The sequence below is a fragment of the Canis lupus genome, chromosome 25, assembly GCF_011100685.1.
Source record: "Canis lupus familiaris isolate Mischka breed German Shepherd chromosome 25, alternate assembly UU_Cfam_GSD_1.0, whole genome shotgun sequence".
NCBI lineage: Eukaryota > Metazoa > Chordata > Mammalia > Carnivora > Canidae > Canis > Canis lupus.
In genome coordinates this window covers 26,231,651-26,249,585 of record NC_049246.1, presented here as the reverse complement: position 1 = coordinate 26,249,585, position 17,935 = coordinate 26,231,651, and the positions used below count along the sequence as shown (strand labels likewise).

The 17,935-nt window shown below is 43.6% G+C and overlaps 1 protein-coding gene across 2 annotated transcripts in view; it reads left to right on the top strand.

Annotated features, from left to right (window-relative positions):
• The first annotated feature begins 218 nt into the window (after positions 1 to 218).
• Positions 219 to 17,935, top strand: part of FDFT1 (farnesyl-diphosphate farnesyltransferase 1) — a 33,320-nt gene continuing 15,603 nt past the window's right edge. The window contains exons 1-4 of one of the 2 annotated variants that reach the window (XM_038573645.1): positions 219 to 485; positions 8,971 to 9,068; positions 9,974 to 10,157; positions 16,222 to 16,350. In XM_038573645.1, coding sequence (XP_038429573.1) covers positions 387 to 485; positions 8,971 to 9,068; positions 9,974 to 10,157; positions 16,222 to 16,350 — 510 coding nt within the window. In that variant the 5' untranslated portion in view covers positions 219 to 386. Of the gene's footprint in view, positions 486 to 8,688; positions 9,069 to 9,973; positions 10,158 to 16,221; positions 16,351 to 17,935 lie in introns of those variants that run through there. The other variant, XM_038573644.1, reaches the window with a different exon arrangement.

Below are 17,935 nucleotides of genomic sequence, written 5' to 3'. Positions count from 1 at the left end.
AGGAGAAGCGCAGGACGAGGCCCACCCCCCACCGAAGCACCAATCCCGCTCACCCGCCCCTTTCTCGTCCTCCAATTAGCTTAGAGGGTACGGTCGTCACGCCAGACTCCTCCTGCAGCCGATTGGCCGGCGTCTCCCTGGTGCGAACGGTTCTGGCCAATCAGAGCTCGTCAGTCCACCCCGCGCGCCCCCGAGAAGTGGCGCGAGAGCTAGAGCCCGTTGAGGTGGGCGGGGAGGTGGGCGTGGCGCCCCGCTCTGGGCCCGCCTCTGCCCCGCCCCGCCCATTGCGATTCCTGGGTTTAATCCTCGGCTGAGCGCCGGCCGGGGTCCACCGGAGGTATCCGGAGTAGAGCGCCAGCCCCGGGAGCCTGCCGCCTGCCGCCAGCATGGAGTTCGTGAAGTGCTTGGGGCGCCCGGAGGAGTTCTACAACCTCCTGCGCTTCCAGATGGGGGGCCGGCGGAAGGTGATACCCAAGATGGACCAGGTGGGCCGAGCATCCTTGCATCCCGGCCGGGGCCGGCGGCTGCGCGCGGTGCTTTGGGGCCTGGCGGGCAGGCCCGGCTGCCGCGGGCGGGGAGCGCGGCGAGCGAGTGCCCGACGCCTCCGGCGCCCTCCTTCCCTCGGGATAGCAGACCCCCGCCCCCTCTGGCGGCCCCGCCCGCCCGCCTGCCCTGCCCGGTTCCGCTTCCCTTGCCCCAAATCGGGCCCAGCCGACCCAGGTCTCCTCGGCGGGCCTCGTCTCCCCTCCCCCCACCCTCCCCCGAGTTGTCCTGGTGCTTAAAATGTTTCTGCTCTTTGAAGACATTGGTTGTCAGGTAGGTTCTCTTCATGCTTCTGTCCTTGCGCATTGATGTTTATCTGTGTGTGTTGATGTTGCAAGATTGAGATTATATGGGTAGATTAAGTGGGAGAGGACGTGGGAGAGAATTTCATCAAGGGAATGAACTCTGCAGATGTTGCCACAATTATCTTTTCTGCAATGAAACGTTGCGCATCCTTCCAGTTTTAGGTTACCCTTCTTCCAAAAGCTTCCCTCCCTTCTTGCGGTCTGATCAGTCCCTACTCGTCAGCGCTTCCTCGTTTTGTTTTTTTGTTTTTTGTTTTTTGTTTTTTTTGGTTTTTTTAATAACACATATTTACTCTTCCAAGTTCTCATTTGCTACCTGTATATCTGTCGAGTGGCAGCATTGTTGGCCCGTTGAAGGCCAAACGTGGTTTTATTTACTTGTATTTCATCTGCCTCATTCTTTGCTAAATGAATACTTACGAAGGTATTTATCACAACAAGAAAAATTATTCTTAAGTGGTTATTGAATGAATAAGACACATTCAACAGAATTAGTGGGTTATATCAAAACGTTTAAGTTCTCTTCTCCAGCGGTACATCACAGGTACCGTTCTTTGTTTTAAATGTACTTTTAATTGGTGTTCTTTATCAAAACACTTTCATTTCCATCAGGAAAAAAATTTTTCTCTTTCTTTCATAACTCAGGATCCTTCTCATCCTTCAAGGTATAGCTTCCGCCGTTGCCACCTCTGTTCACCATTCAGTGCACAGGGATGCACGGACACCTGTTCCTTGCTAGGTGTTATGCTTGATGCACCATGGCGGAATGGCATGGATAGACAGTTAAGACGTACAAAGAGCTCACCATCTTATCGGGTCAGTAAAGTAAGATTGTTCATAGAAAATTTGGGAGCACCATAACAAGTAACCTGTGAAACTTCCTCAGCCATTTTATCTGGTACTACTTTATATCAGCCCCATAGTCTTGTGTTGTGGTGATTTGTGTATTGGTTTTATGATCCCCAAATCCCTTTCAGGTTTAAGATTCTATATTTGATTCTGGATTTTTAAGCTATTGGGATATAGGAATCCTATTTGATGTCCCTTTAGTGAATTAATGAATAAAAGGCGGGGGCACAAGTTAAACTTCACGTGTCAGAGTATATAGTAATTGCCATAAGGAAATTTACAGAAGGGAGAACTCACTTCTGGCTGGAATAGAGGATTCATCTTTTGGGGAATGCTTAAATTGCTCACGTGTCTTGCTCAATGAATGTTTAATTAGAGATTCTTGCTAAGAGTTTTTGGAGCTTTCCTGACATTATTTGAAAATATTTATGTTGTTGCACATCTGTGTGTTTTGAGGGGAAACAACGGCCCCTGTCCTCATATTCTGTAATCCGGTTTGTATAGTCTCCTGAACACCTCCTGTGACAGGTAGTTCACTACCCCTGGAGACTTGCCCACTCCATCCCCAGACAGTTTTGGATTTTAGGAAGTGTTACGTTACTCAGTTCTCCTTCTGAAACCAGAGTCAAATCCTTGTTGTGTGATACAGCGCTTGATGTGTTTTAAGAGAACTCTCATACTCTCTCTGAGAATACTGACATTCCAGCCAAATGTTCTGTGTTTTTCCCTTAGTTATCATTATCTGTAACTCTTTCCAGATCATTTACCAGCCTGATCTTTCTCCTTTTGAAGTCCAAAGTTCAGTAGACCAGTGTTCACAGTTGAACAGTAACTACCCTTTCAGTGTGGTCTGGTCATTTCAGAACTTTAAATTCCTTTCTTATGGACGCTGTATGTCTATGTAACATAGATTAAGACTGCTTTCAGTTTTTTAAAAAAATACATTTTAACTATAAAATATTTTAAGGAAATAGAAAAATATTGAAAATACCATAACCAATTTGTGTCTATTTCCAAGATTAGATGGATAGTGTTTGCTGTATTTGCATCATCTTTTTTTTTCTTTTCCTAAGAAATAAAATGGTGATATATGCAACGAAAGTCCATTTCCCGATCCTACCTCACCAGCACATCAGTGTTCACTATCTTTTTGAAGTAGTCTCATCATGCTGGGGACTTGGAATTGTTGTCATTCAGGTCCCTAACTGTACTTGCTCAGAACCTTTTCTTCCATTTTGATGCTCTGTTGACTTTTTAAACTTAGATTTTCACCCTTTAGATAAAGAGTGTCCTGATAATGGCTAATGTTTATTGAGCTCTTACTATGTTCCAAGCACTATTTTATACACCTCCTGACATCTGTTATTTAAACCTTCCGGTATCCTTATAAGGAAGGTACTAGTTTTCCTGTTTTATAGATGCGTTGTGGCTGGACAGTCTGTTGGTTAGCAGGCTGGACTGTCAAGGGGATCCTGGGCCAATGTGTCTCATCATCCGCAGGCTAGCCCTGAGGTCCCATGTGGCAGCTGGAGTGTTTCAGCCTTGCTTGAATCACATTGGCTACTGTCTTATTGGCCAAAAAAGGGGACCTAGATTTAGGGAGGCAGAGAGAGACCCCCATCCTGTGATGAAAAGAGCCATAAGCTTTTGGGGCCTTTTTGTAACTCATCGCACTTAGTCAATCTTGACAACAACCCTAAAGTGACAAACACTATTATTACTGCTCTTTTATAGGTTAGCAAACAATGGCATAAAGTAATCAGATAATTTGTTCAAGTAGTGATTCCAGAGTGCCAACCCAGGCTAGTCTGAAAACCTCCTTGCCCCCAGTTTGGAGGCTGCCTGCAAGGAAGAGCTCAGGTTTGAAGGCCCCAGACTGCTGATCAGATCCTAGTGCTGTCACATGCGCTCCCACATGTGATACAGATACTCTCTAATTCCTAGTTCTTTTCTTCCTTTCCAAACCTGGTGTATATTAGCTTCCTTCCTTTAACAATTATGTGACCACCAATGTCAAGTACTATTCTAGATGCTAGAGATACAAAAGTAAACAGGATAGGTGAAGACCTTGCTTTAATGAACCTTACATTTTAGAGGAAGACAGAATGAAAAAAAAGCAAGTATGGTTGACCCTTGAACAACATGACTTTGAACTGTATGGATTTACTTATACATGGATTTTTTTCCTGATAAATACAGTCCAATACTGTAAATGTATTTTCTCTTAATATTTTATCAAGCTTACTTTATTGTAAGAATACAGTATATAATACATATAACATACAAAAACCTAAGTGTTGATCACTGTTTATGTTTTGGTAAGACTACTGGTCATAGCAGGCTATGAGTAATTATGTTTTGGGGGAGTCAAAAGTTATAGGCAGATTTTCAGCTGTGGGAGGTGGCCCATGTTCCTTATCCCCACATTGTTCAAGAGTCTAATATATGTAACATTTCAGGTGGAGGTAAACACTACAAAGAAAAATAATAACGGGGCAAAGGATCTATGTGTCTAAAGTCAGGGGACACAATTTATAGGGTTGTGATTTGGGTCCAGAGACTTGAATTCTCTGAGATTCATTTTTCTTTCTATAAAATAAGACCATTGGAGAAAACAGTAGCATTGGTTACACATAGAGAGAAAAGTAGTAAGGGCATAGGAGAAAGATTTCCATGTTATAATCTCTTGATTTTTTTTTTTTTTTAAGTGAGACTCTTCTAGCTCTAAGATTTGATGAGCAGTAAGTACAATATTATTTGTTTTGTTGCTTGCAGTTTTTCTGAGTCCTTTTTAAGCCCCCTAGAGCCATTAAAAAAGAGAATAGTTGAATAGAGGAAGCATAGGAACGCATTTTCCTTTGCTTAACATGATCTTAGCTTCTCTCTCTTTTTAAAGATTTTCTTTGAAAGATTGAGAGAGAGAGTGAGAGAGAGAGCACATGAATAGGAGGAAGGGAAGAGGGAGAAGCAGGCTCCCCACTGAGCAGGGAGCCCATGTTCTGCTCAATCCCAGGACCCTGAGATCATGACCTGAGCTGAAGGCAGATGCTTAACTGACTGAGCCACCTAGGCATCCCCATTAGTTTCTCTATCTCTTTCTTCTACTATTTTTTTTTTTTAAGATTTTATTTATTCATGAGAGACACAGAGAGGCTGAGACATAGGCAGAGGGAGAAGCAGGGTCCCTGTGGGAAGCTGGATGTGGGACTCTATCCCAAGACCCCGGGATCATGCCCTGAGCCAAAGGTAGACTCTCAACCACTGAGCAACCCAGACATCCCAGTTTCTCTTTTAAGTTAAGTAAAAACTGGGGAGAAATGTGCCTTTAGAAGATATTGATGGTTAGCTGTTTCTATCATGGAAGAACTTGGCTATAAAAATTCAGGGTTCAGTAAACTTGATTTATACTGAATTTTTAGAACTGCCATCTGCAAGTTGTGTGATCAGAGGGCACGTCATGGGCAGCCCTGGTGGCCCAGTGGTTTGGCGCCGCCTTCAGCCTGGGGTGTGATCGAGTCCCACATCGGGCTCCCTACATGGAGCCTGCTTCTCCCTCTGCCTGTGTCTCTGCTTCTCTCTCTCTCTCTCTCTCTCTCTCTCTCTCTGTGTGTGTGTGTGTGTCTCTCATGAATAAATAAATAAATAATAAAATCTTAAAAAGAAGGGGGCAGATCACGGTAAAAGGTGTTTTGTAATTGTGCATTTCTGGCTTCTTTCAAGTCTAAATCCTAACTCTTAGCTGAGTAACTTTTGGTAATTTAACCTCCAGGCAACAGTGTCTTCATCTATAAAATAGAGATATTGATCACAGGCCCTTAACCACAATTTCCCAATGCGTAAATGGTCTAAAGATGAGGAATGTTTTCATATCTACCTCAAAGTCATGTGGCAGCAAAGCTACCCTGAACTGAAGTGACCCTGGCTTAGTACAAATATTCAAAGATTTTGCTAAAGAAATACTAACAATTAATTATGGAATATTACTCTATAGAGGTTGGGGCCATATTTACATCTTATTGCCTGTTTTCTAAAACATTAAAAATTCTGAATTCTGCTGTACATCTGGCCATGAAGTTTGAATGAAAGTGGATGTAGGTCTGTAATATCTTCCTTAAAGGATTTTTTAAGGATGAAAGGTAATATTTATATTTTGCTTGGCCTTTAGTAGTTGCCCAGTAAGCGGTAGTTTGTAATTTTATTGTTACATAAAATTGGTTATGTTTGTGGGATTTCTCCCCATTCTGAGGAATCTGTGTTAAAGTCTTAAGGAAAGCTGTGGGAATGGTCAGTAGCCATTCTTTCAATTTGAGGCTAGAGTCCCAGTCCTGGGAGTTGAGTCTTTGTACTTCTAGCCACTGCACACTCTTCCTCCAAATGCCCTCCATCCCTGTTTCTCCCCCACTTGAGGGTTCTCAGGAGCACACTTCATCTCACACACCAGTGGAAAACATCAGAAGGCTCTAGGGACAGGCAAGCAGTTCGCTCCAGTTTTTTTTCTACATCCCCCCTCCCCCACAGCAGCTCATGGGAATCAAGCACTGGAAATTTTCACAGTGAGTGGAGTTTTCCAGTGTTTGATAGTTATACCTTCCTGTATCTTCTTGGTAGTTTGAGGAAATTCTTTGTTGCAGAGTGAGGAACTGAAACAGATAGGTGACAGAAGAAAGAATGATGAGGGAAGAAGGCAAAGGAAGGGATTTATTGACCTTGCTCATTTAAGAGTGGAGGAGGTGTGTTGGTAAGGAGCCTTTGGTATTCCTTAAAATTGCTGTTCTTCAAAAACCTCACGTCTTTTGTTTCAGTTTATGGTTAGAAATCAGCCCCCAAGCCATTAATTATAGCTGAGGATTAAAACATTTGGTAGTGCAGTGAAAGGAAGCATTCTGGCCTGGTAACAACAGCTTAGGTGAAGACCTGCCATAGAGCTCAGTAGTAGCTGTTATTTTATTTTACTTGACTGCTAAGCCTGGCCTTTCCACACTTGAGAGGGAAGGAGTTAGTGAATGGTTTTTAAATACTCTGAACGTATTCATTTATTCATCAAACCTTCACTCAGTATAGTTATATGCCAGATACTGCATGAAATTATTTTACTAATTTATGGTGCTAAATATTAATTTTCACTAATAATTTTTTATTGACTATGGCAAGGAAATGAAATTCTCATGATTATGTGATTTTTTTTTTTAAAGCCTTACTTTCTTGATGTAGGATAGGCATCCATGATAAGAAATTCAGGCAATAATACACATATAAAAAGAACACGGGTCCACCAGGGTTCAGAGTTCACTGTTAACATTCCAAAGTGACTATAGTATATTTCCACCAGTGGATATGCCATATAGATATTAACCACTCTCCTGTTAGACATTTCAAATGTTTTCCTTTCCTTTTTTTTTTTAATTTTTTTATTTATTTATGATAGTCACAGAGAGAGAGAGAGGGGCAGAGACATAGGCAGAGGGAGAAGCAGGCTCCATGCACTGAGAGCCCGACGTGGGATTCGATCCCGGGTCTCCAAGATCGCGCCCTGGGCCAAAGGCAGGCGCCAAACCGCTGCGCCACCCAGGGATCCCTGTTTTCCTTTTCTTAAAAAGAGTGAGGGAGACCGAATGGGAGAGGGGTTGGGAGGATATATGGGAACTTTGTATTTTCTAATGTTTTCCTGCTAACGTAAAAGAGCTCTAAAATTAAAGTCTCTATAAAACACACACAGCCAGCAATTCTTTCAGATATACTTGCTTTGAAAATATGGCACCTTTTTTCCCCCCTGGAAAAATGATTATTGTTTTCCTTAGGGAAGAGTAGAGTTCAGGAAGCTGCTCATTACAGGTCACTCATTTGAAAGAAAAAGACAATTGGGGGACGCCTGGGTGGCTCAGCGATTAAGTGCCTGCCTTCTGCTCAGGGTGTGATCCTGGACTCCTGGTGATCGAGTCCCCCATCGAGCTCCCTACATGGAGCCTGCTTCTCCCTCTGCCTGTGTCTCTGCCTCTCTATCTCTCTCTGTCTCTCATGAATAAATAAAATCTTCTTTTTTAAAAAAAAAAAAGGCGATTGGAAATGTTAAAAGTAATAGCATTCCAGAGGATAGAAGACGATTAACAGGTGTTAAAGAAAAGCCAGAGGTGAGGGATCCTAGGGTAGCTCATCGGTTTAGCGCCGCCTGCGGCCCAGGGCGATCCTGGGGACCTGGGTGGAGTCCCGCATCGGGCTCCCTGCATGGAGCCTGCTTCTCCCTCTGCCTATGTCTCTGCCCCCCCCCTTCTCTATTTCTTTGTGTGTGTCTCTAATGAATAATAATAATAATAATAATAATAATAATAATAATGATAATAATAATAGAAAGCCAGAGGTGGTAGTTAAAGCAGTAAAAGTAGGTTTTATTCAGAATAGCCACTGCAATAGGGGAAAAGAGACCTGCGTTTATAGAACTGGGCTCAGTTCCGAATACAAGGACAAGTGGGAATTTCTAGCTAAGGAGCAGAGTGGACGAGTCGGTGGATGGAAAATGACGAAGACGGCATGTCTGGGGTGAGGGATGTTTTCACCAAATGACCTAACCTGGCTGCATTCTTGCTGGAAGCAGACCGGGGCGATGGGATGACGGGGAATGGGGAACTCCGTCGGATAGTCAGGTGATCAGCAGCAGGATTCTTGCTAAAATTGGGCGATGCGGGAATAGACACAGAAGTACAAGAGTGGAGGGTTCAGAGGAGCCAACTCCAGTTTGGTGAAGGAGAGCTCTTGGCACCAGGAGGAAAAGCCAGCTTCCAGGAGAGGGCCGGGCTCCGCCCCCCGCCCGTGCTCGCCGGGAACAAGGGGAGGACGGACGCCGAGAAAGGCTCCGGTGGCCGGGGGCGGGGCTGACCCCGGGAGGGCGGCCCCAAGGGGGGCGGGGCGGGCAGCGGGAGCCGCCGGGGAGCCCGCCCCGCCCCTGGGGGGGCGCCTCCCAGCTCCGCTCGGGTCTATGGAGGAAAAACTGTCCGCGGGCCCTGCGCTCCCCATGGCCGCGGCCGCCTGCGGCACCAAGGCCATGTCCCTGTTCAAGCGGACCCTGGTGCTGAGCCCCGCCTCGGCGCCCCGGGCCACGGGCACCGGCTCCCCGCCGCGCGGCTGCCCCTTGCCCCCCGCCGCCTGGCCCTGCAAGGACCGGGCGCGGGGAGAGGGCGTGTGCGGCCGCCTGCGGAGCCCGCCCGCCGCCGGCCGCCTGCCCCAGTCCCACTCCTGCTCCTCCGCGGCCCCCAGCTCCGTGTGTCTTCTCTGCCCGCAGGACTCGCTCAGCAGCAGCTTGAAAACCTGCTACAAGTATCTCAATCAGACCAGTCGCAGTTTTGCAGCTGTCATCGAGGCGCTGGATGGGGAAATGCGGTGAGTGGCCGGACCGCTTCTTTTCACTTGGGGGGAGGAGGGCTTTTCCAGGGGACTTTGAGCCACTGGAGGCTGCTTTCTGACAGCCCCGAGCATTGCAGCCTCCGTTTGTGCCTCAGCGAGAGCATGCCCTAACAGAGTGGAAATGTCCTAGCTGGAACACCCATGTATTTACTGTAGAATGCTCTTCCGGGCACTTCGCCATCTAATAGCGTCCCTGTGGGCCCAGCTTGCAGGGAAGCGGGGAGGGGCGGGGGGGTGTTTATTAACTTTTTTTAGTCCTGGCAGCTGAACCTGTCTCCGAGTAGGTCATGCCTTTTTCTTGACTTCACTGTGCCTGCCACATTGCAATTCTAGTATATGGGGTCAATTCTAATGAAGTTGTTTTTTTTATTTTTTTACGTTTTATCTAGTTAAGTAATCTCTACAACCCCACGTGAGGCTCAAACTTAGGACTCCTGTGACTGAGCCAGCCCAAGCGGCTTCTGTGCAGATTGCGTACATGAACCTAGACCAATTGCCTTGGTGTATGATAGTATTTACATTGAGAAATTTTTGACTTTATTTTTTATCTACAAAATAATAGTTCCATGTAAACACTTGGTCTGTTGATATTTGTGCTGTTAGTTCTAAGTTAGTTAAATGTAACTCATTCTGTGAGCAGTTGTGACAGCTGGTAGGTTTTTTATTTTGTTTTTTATAAATAAGTCACTGAAGTCCATCGCTCCCATCTAAGACAGGAAAACTAAGATGTTTCGTTAAATACTAAAAGTTTTGGCTGTCCTTTCATAGTTTTTAGAAGTAGGGCTGTAGGAGGGTTTGCATAAATGACATTTTAAAATAAATATTTTGGAATGTTCGTTGCATTATATTAATGCATTTTTACATGAATTCCATTTTTACAGCCATGCGGTATGCATATTTTATCTGGTCCTCCGAGCTCTGGACACTCTGGAAGATGACATGACCATCAGTGTAGAAAAAAAGGTTCCACTGCTACACAACTTTCACTCTTACCTTTATGAACCAGACTGGCGGTATATGGAGAGCAAGGAGAAGGATCGACAAGTGCTAGAGGACTTCCCAACGGTAGTGGAATTACAAATCTCTTCTGTGTATGGTTGTGTTTATAATTGATGATATAGTTGTCAGCCAGCCCTCATACCTGTAGAGAACAATAAAATAAGCAGTCTGAGGGCAGTATGATATGATGTGATGGTTAAGAACTCTGGTAGCCAAAACTCTGAAGCCAGACTACCTGGGTTGGAATCCTCTCTCTCCCACTTATTAACTGGTGCATAGTGATGTGGCCTGTGTAAACCTCAGTTTCTTCATCTCTCTATAGATACCTGACTCATAGTATTGTTCTGAGGTTTAAAAGAGTCACTATAGGGGGATCCCTGGGTGGCGCAGCGGTTTGGCGCCTGCCTTTGGCCCAGGGCGCGATCCTGGAGACCCGGGATCGAATCCCACATCGGGCTTCCGGTGCATGGAGCCTGCTTCTCCCTCTGCCTGTGTCTCTGCCTCTCTCTCTCTGTCTCTCTCTCTGTGACTATCATAAATAAATAAAAATTAAAAAAAAAAAAAAAAAAGAGTCACTATAGGTTAGAATGGTATTAGCTCCTATTGTTAGCAGTATGTTGCTTAGAAGCCCAGTGTTTCTTCCTTTGGAAAGATACATTCTAATTCTAGTGGTATTAAAGATGGATTCTAGGCTTGCTCACAAAACTCATTGCCTATATAATACAGCTGAAGTATAGGGTGCTACTGGCTCCTGGTACCCTTAGCCTGTAGCACGGGTATACTGTTCATGATGGGTAGGTAGCTGCTGGGTTGAGGACCAAAAAGCAGAGTGATCCTCTACCACTAACACTACATGATCCAGGACAAGTTCCTAAGTTTCTTTGCCTTAGCTTCCTCATTTGTAAAGTTAGAGCTCTGAGGATTGATAAGTTCATATATATAAAGTACTTAGGAGAGTGCCTGCTATATGCTAATTATTCTATCAGTACTAGGTATTTAGTCCCTTACGTTGGACTTAAGTGGGTTATAATTAAAATCCTGAGTTTTAGAAAGTTGACAAGGTTATGTTTTATATATGTGACTAGATCTTACTTTTCTGGTATTTGCATGTCTCATCACATAAATAAGTGCTTCTTTCATATCTTATAAATAAAAGTTTGCTTTAATGAAGTCTCTTGTTCAGAGACTTTGGTCTAACAGATCAAAGAAGCCCTTCTATTTTGTACTTGCTAGCATTTGAGGGGAAGAATAGTCCTCATGTGGCTGTTGCTACTGGAACAATCAGTATTTCTGAGTGGGGAGGGGAGGAATCCACGCTTTGCAAAAGAATGTTTTGAGGGCACCTAGGTGGCTCAATGATTGAGCATCTGCCTTTGGCTCAGGTCGTGATCCTGGGATCCTGGGCTCGAGCTCTGCATCGAGCTCCCTGCAGGGAGCCTGCTTCTCCATTTGCCTATGTCTCTACCTCTCTGTGTTTCTCATAAATAAGGATAAAATCTTTTAAAAATCAAAAAACAAAAGAATGTTTGAGAGGCTCCTTTTGGAGTAAGGACTATTTCAGATTACTGAGATTATGTCTTTTTTTTTTTTTTTTTTTTTTATGATAGTCACAGAGAGAGAGAGAGAGAGAGGCAGAGACACAGGCAGAGGGAGAAGCAGGCTCCATGCACCTGGAGCCCAACGTGGGATTCGATCCCGGGTCTCCAGGATCGCGCCCTGGGCCAAAGGCAGGCGCCAAACCGCTGCGCCACCCAGGGATCCCTGAGATTATGTCTTTATTGTCAAAGACAAAAATAAAATACAATAAAGTTCAAACCAGGAGAAAAAGATCTGTGAGGAATAATTAGGTGGAGCTGATACAGTATAATGCAATTCAAAAGAAGAAAAAGGGAAAATAATTTGTGAAGCATGATTAGGTGAGGAGTTAAAGCACTTACCTAGAGAAGGTACCGGTGATTTGGTTCTCCCAGGACACCTCTCATATGACCAGAGAGGCTGGGTTTCCTCTGACTAGAAATCCATGGCCATTCACTGATGAGCTTGTGAAATTCTGCTAGCACAGGAAGTGCTGAAAGCAGGGTCCCATAGCATTTATAATTGATGTGTATTGTCACTTTAAAAAGTTATATTCTAGGGGCCTCTGGGTGGCTCAGTCTTAAGCATCTGCGTCAGCTCAGGTCATGAGGTGCTGGGATTGAGCCCCACGTCAGGCTCCCTGCTCAGTGTGGAGAGTCTGCTTCTCCCTTTCTCTCTCCCTCTGTGTTCTCTCTCAAATTAATAAATAAAGTCTTTAAAAAAAAAAAAAGTTATATTCTAGCTAGAGCCTCCAAAACCAAAAAACTCTTCCAAACTATTTTCGACTTGTGTAGATTCATAACAATTGAATAATGTCTAGTCCTGGGATAAATGTTATAGGTATTTTAAAAATCAAGGCAGCCCGAACCCACTCAGCAAAAATGAAAGAGTATGAAAATATGTGAATGCTAGAATAATTTGGGGGCTATAGCTGATAAATGTTTAGATAATATTTCAATATGCTTAGAAAACCAGTCTTCTTTATAAAGACTGCATTCCAGTGGAAGAAAGTTTGTTCAAGAAAATGTCATCATTAAATCAGTCTTTCCTATGTTGGGTAGTAGGGTGAGAGCAGATAGACACCACCCTTCTGAGAACAAGAGACTGGTCCTGGTAGAGTAGAAGGGAGCAGAGAACACAGGCCAGGCATCACTGTTTTGCTGGTGTTAACCTTTTATATCCTTAAGAATGTGAACCATATGAAGCTATGTGTTTCATGAGGATGTAACTTTGATTGGAGGTCCTTATAGCCTGTCATTCCGATTGAGATAGGAATATATGGAAAGTCATAGTGCCTCATTTTCATAGGTTATGGTTTGTGCACATGCTGATCTATATCCCAGCACCTCCTTGAGAAAAGATGTACAATTTGAAGGGTAAAGCAGTCTCCTTGGGTTAGATGTACTATCAGTTTTGGGCGAGGTCCTGAGACAGAACAGATAACTTGGCCTCACTCACACAGTACTGCTCTTAGACTGAGGTAAGAAGGACCTTCGCCTCCTGGGCCCTCACTTTTGGGGGCCCCACTTAAAGAGATGAGGGGTCCCCAGGGCCATGGGAGTGTGTCTTCCCAGAGTTTATGCAGCTCCCCTTCTAGACTGTGGTCCTGGTTTCTGGAATTTCTTGCCCTCAATTCTCTGAGCCCACTTCCCGGGTTTGCAGTCTGTTTCCTCAGGCCTGTCTTCTCCGGAGGGGACAGTGATGGTGCCCCTAGGCCTTCTGGTGCTAGACAGAGCTGGGAGTGGGAAGGGAGGGTGCAGGCTGGGAGATGGGGATCAGCAGTCTCTGCCCTACTGCATTTTGGAACAAAGCCCTGAGGAAAATTTAAATTCACTCCTGAGTCCTTCAGGATGTGGTGAAGGTATCTTTATAAAAGCAGGAGAATAGAGCATACTGTTTAACAAGTTACTAGTATGCCTGGTAATTTTAAGATTGTAAGCCAGTATGGTGTGTAGGCTTCCATTTGTACTCTTGTCCTGGGCCCTACAGACTTCAGGCATAAGGCTAGACAGAGTGTTCTAACCCAGGGAGCCCTTCCTCAATGTGTGTGCATTGAGATAATCTGGTGTTTTATGCTTTAGTGGTCATTAGTGGATATCATTTGAAGTCAGGCTTTCTAGAACTTTCACCGTATGTTATGGATTAGATTAGAGAATATCTTTTTTACCTGGTACTGGTGGAAACTAGTAGTCTTCGAAATCTACCCCTAAACACAACTTGAAGGGGCAGCTGGGTGGCTCAGTTGGTTAGGCTTTTGCCTTTGGCTAAGGTCATAATCCTGGGCTTCCTGGGATTGAGCCCCATGTCAGACTTCCTGCTTCTCCCTCTGCCTCTGATCCTCCCTCTGCTCCTGCTCTCTCTTGTTCTCTCTCAAATGAATAAATAAAATATTAAAAAAATACAACTTAAGGAATAACAGGGCTGTTTTTAAATGCTACTAGTAATAATAACAAACATTTATTGAGCTATGAATTAGTTATGAAATATTTCATTATTCACTTACTATTTGTATTTTATGTTAATATAGTTTTAACATTTAATCACTGGCATACTTTATTACCCTTTTAAAAATTGGTTAAAAACAGAATATTGCATATAAGTGAAGAAGGTAGAATTACCCAGTTGTTTTGATCATAACACCCCAAAGTTTATAGGGAATTTTTATTTATAGGTGAATAGAAGTGTCATGCTACCGTTGACCCCGACTTGGTGTTTGGCCATCCTCCATTATACTAGTGGATTCACCATGATATCCTTCCTCCATGTACTTGAGTCACCAGAAAGTGACTCATGGACCTATAAATCTATTATAGTTGTGAAACAGAATTACCTGGAGGGGCGGTAAAAAGTCACTCAGAGCTTGTTACTCCTACAGAGTATGTGAATCCAGGTACTGAGTGTGGAGGAGTCAGCAGTGTTCTCTCTCCACCCTACTTCTGGTGTCTGGGAAAACATCACTTTTTCCTAGATATTTTTGTTTCCATGTTTTGAATTAGATACTTAGTCCTCCAGAGTTGTTGAAGGAGATGTTTCTCCTTCAGCAGTACTGTGTTTACTTCATTTTGGAGTGCTTGATGTTAAGAATCTAAACCTCCTCTTTCCCTACCTCACTGATCTCTGTGCTTATAAATAGAGTGACCTAGTCAAGGGTCTGTGGAAAGAATGGGGTCTGAAGGCGACTCAGGGATTCAAATACCCTTTGGTAGAGTTGCTCATTTGTTTCAATCCACAAAGTAATGACTTTTTGGCTTTGTCTTGGAACCGCTATTCTGGAAAGATTGGATTGATTTTATAGATTCTAGGGGAGTTTAACAGTTGGTGCTGATCAGAGTAATCCTAAAATTTCTTAGGGTTCTGAATCCCTTTGGGGCTGTGCAATCAGCTGGTTTTCCCTTAGGTCCTTAAATATAGGTATTTCCTGAGGAAGCTTTTCTAAGCTTTCTGTGAACATAGACCAAGTATTTCTCACACTTTTGATGCTTAACAGAGTCTGCTAACTGTCTCCAGTATTGTGTGTTGGCTCTATTAATATTTTGTAGCATTTTAAGAAGTTTCGTGGTGTTTCCATATTGTATTTTGATCATCTATAGACACTTCTTTAAACTTAAACAGGATATTTGTGCAATAGCCATGAATTTAAAAACCACCAATATGACTTCTACATTAGAGCTTGGGCTATGAAAACAAAATGTGGGGTACCATGCCTCAGATTACACTAAATTGAGTTGTGTAAGGAATTAAAATGTGTAGTCTTATATTAGGGGAGACACTAACTTCCTGATAAAAATTTGAGAAGTGATGATAGAAAACAGCTGGCTGATCTTGGTAGAATGTAAACCTGCCAGGGGCTTAAGATTCGGCTCCTTTCCAGACTGTGCATCCCCAGTGTCTAGAACAAAGCTTGTTATGTAGAAAATGCCTAATACATGTTTGTGGGAATGAGTCCTCCCTATCATGAGGTTTGTCTGAAATGGGACATTCTTCCTAAAATTCTTACATTTATGTCCACTTTATGTTGAAGCCCTTATTTATACTGGAAAGATGAGCATAGAGCCAGACATTGAATTTTCTCGGGAGTCTAGAAGCTTTCACATTTTAAGATGCTTCTGTTCTAACAGTAATAAAATTTCTGAGTTTTTTTTTTTAAGATTTTATTTATTTAAAAAAAAAAAGATTTTATTTATTTATTCATGATAGACATAGAGAGAGAGAGAGAGAGAGAGAGAGAGAGGCAGAGACACAGGCAGAGGGAGAAGCAGGCTCCATGCCAGGAGCCCGACGTGGGACTTGATCCTGGAACTCCAGGATCGCGTCCTGAGCCAAAGGCAGGCGCTACACCGCTGAGCCACGCAGGGATCCCCAATTTCTGAGTTTATTATTGCATAACAAGCAATATGTAGAAAACTAGCATAACCTAGGTTTTAGGCTTATAGATGAATCATTTGGGAGTCTTAATAAGTTCTACTGCTGCTCTGTTTTATGATCTATACGTACCATGTTGGTTCCCAGTATAAATGCATGTTTCATGTTTTCTGTTTTATGATTTCCATTTCAGATCTCCCTGGAGTTTAGAAATTTGGCTGAGAAATATCAAACAGTGATTGTTGACATTTGCCGGAAAATGGGATTTGGGATGGCGGAGTTTTTGGATAAACACGTAACATCTGAACAGGAGTGGGACAAGGTTAGTGCCTACAAAGCAGTGTCGCATATTCACTGCAAAGTTCAGACTGAGGAATAAAGTTGTCTACGGTTCCAGGTTTTTGGTTTTACAACCCATTAATTTAGCTTGGCTGTCCCCTGATACACCCTTAACATAGGGGCTTATGGTTGAGTACTTGAAATAACCCATGCCCTAGGGAGTTTACCATTCAAGTGGACCAAAGTAGATAGAACCTGCCCAGGGATACAAACATTAAGCTTCGAAAAGTGTCTGTGACCTGCAATAAAATTTTAGGTAAGTGGCCAGATTACTTCATGTAATATAGAGATATCTGAGGTTTTCAACTCTTAAAAATGTGTTTTTTGTTACTTATTTTTTTCACCACTGAGCATGTGTGTATGTGTACATACCTTAGTATCTGAATCAATCTCCAGTTCCATCTTAACACAAGATGACTTTTAAACTCAGTGCCCGCTTGACCCCATTTGTTGACAAGAAGTAGGTATCAGGGCACCTGGGTGGCTCACTCGGTTAAGTGTCTGCCTTCAGCTCAGATCATGATCCCAGGGTCCTGGGATGGAGCCCCACATGGGGCTTCCTGCTCAGCGAAGAGCCTGTTTCTCCTCCTCCCTCTACCCCTCCCCCTGCTCTAGCTCTCTCTTTCTGTCCCTCTCTGTCTCTGCCTGTCTCTCTCTCTCTCAAAGAAATAAATCTTGAAAAGAAGTAGGTATTACTTAAACTGTTAAGTGGTATATATGTTTTCGTAGAAACAAAAACAAGTTTATGAGAATTCAGAGGTACTAACTTTGGATCGTGGGTGTGTTGTGCTGAGGCGTGAGCGCTTCTCCAATACCTTACTACTTCCTTTCCCATCATCTCCCTACAGAATTAACACAATAGGAGAAGTTCCAAGTTTCTTAACCTCCCCCCCCCAATTCATATGGTGGTAATAAGCAAATATGTATGGGGATTAGCAGTGGGAGACCCCACACAGATGAGGTTGTCTTCCTCAGGAGACCTGGAAAGGGATATGAGAGCAGATGATGAGGCAAATAAAATTATAATGGCTTTTATTTGGCCTGAGTTTACTCCTGAGCAGCAGCTGTGTAGGATATTGGCCAGGGTGGAAGTAGGGGGTCAGGGAGAAAGTGCTTATCTAGACAAAGGGACCTAATTGACTATGGCTATGACTAAACTAAACATCAAAATACAGGATAGGAAAGTGGGGTCTTGCCCATTTTCCATAGGAATCTTTGTCAGACTTCTTCATCACCCCAGTGGAAGCAAAGACATTTTAAACATCTGAGCTATGCGTGTATTTTGTATCTTTAGGAGTGTTTAAGTTAAAATCTCAGAAGAGAGGCTACTACATATATATTCCTCAGGTGAGTGTAAGTCCAGAGTCTGACCTCTTAATCCTTCAAGCCTTAGATCTTGCTGGCAACGTCTTTGGAACTGTTGGTTTATGCTCTCCAAGTTAGCATGAGTGTGGCTGCTGCTGAATTATCAGCCTATGAATTTAAAGTTAAAGCTGAAACTCCTCCTGGCCAAGAATCAACCCTGGTTAGCTGCATGGTATCTTCCTTTTCTGCCCTACAGACCTGTG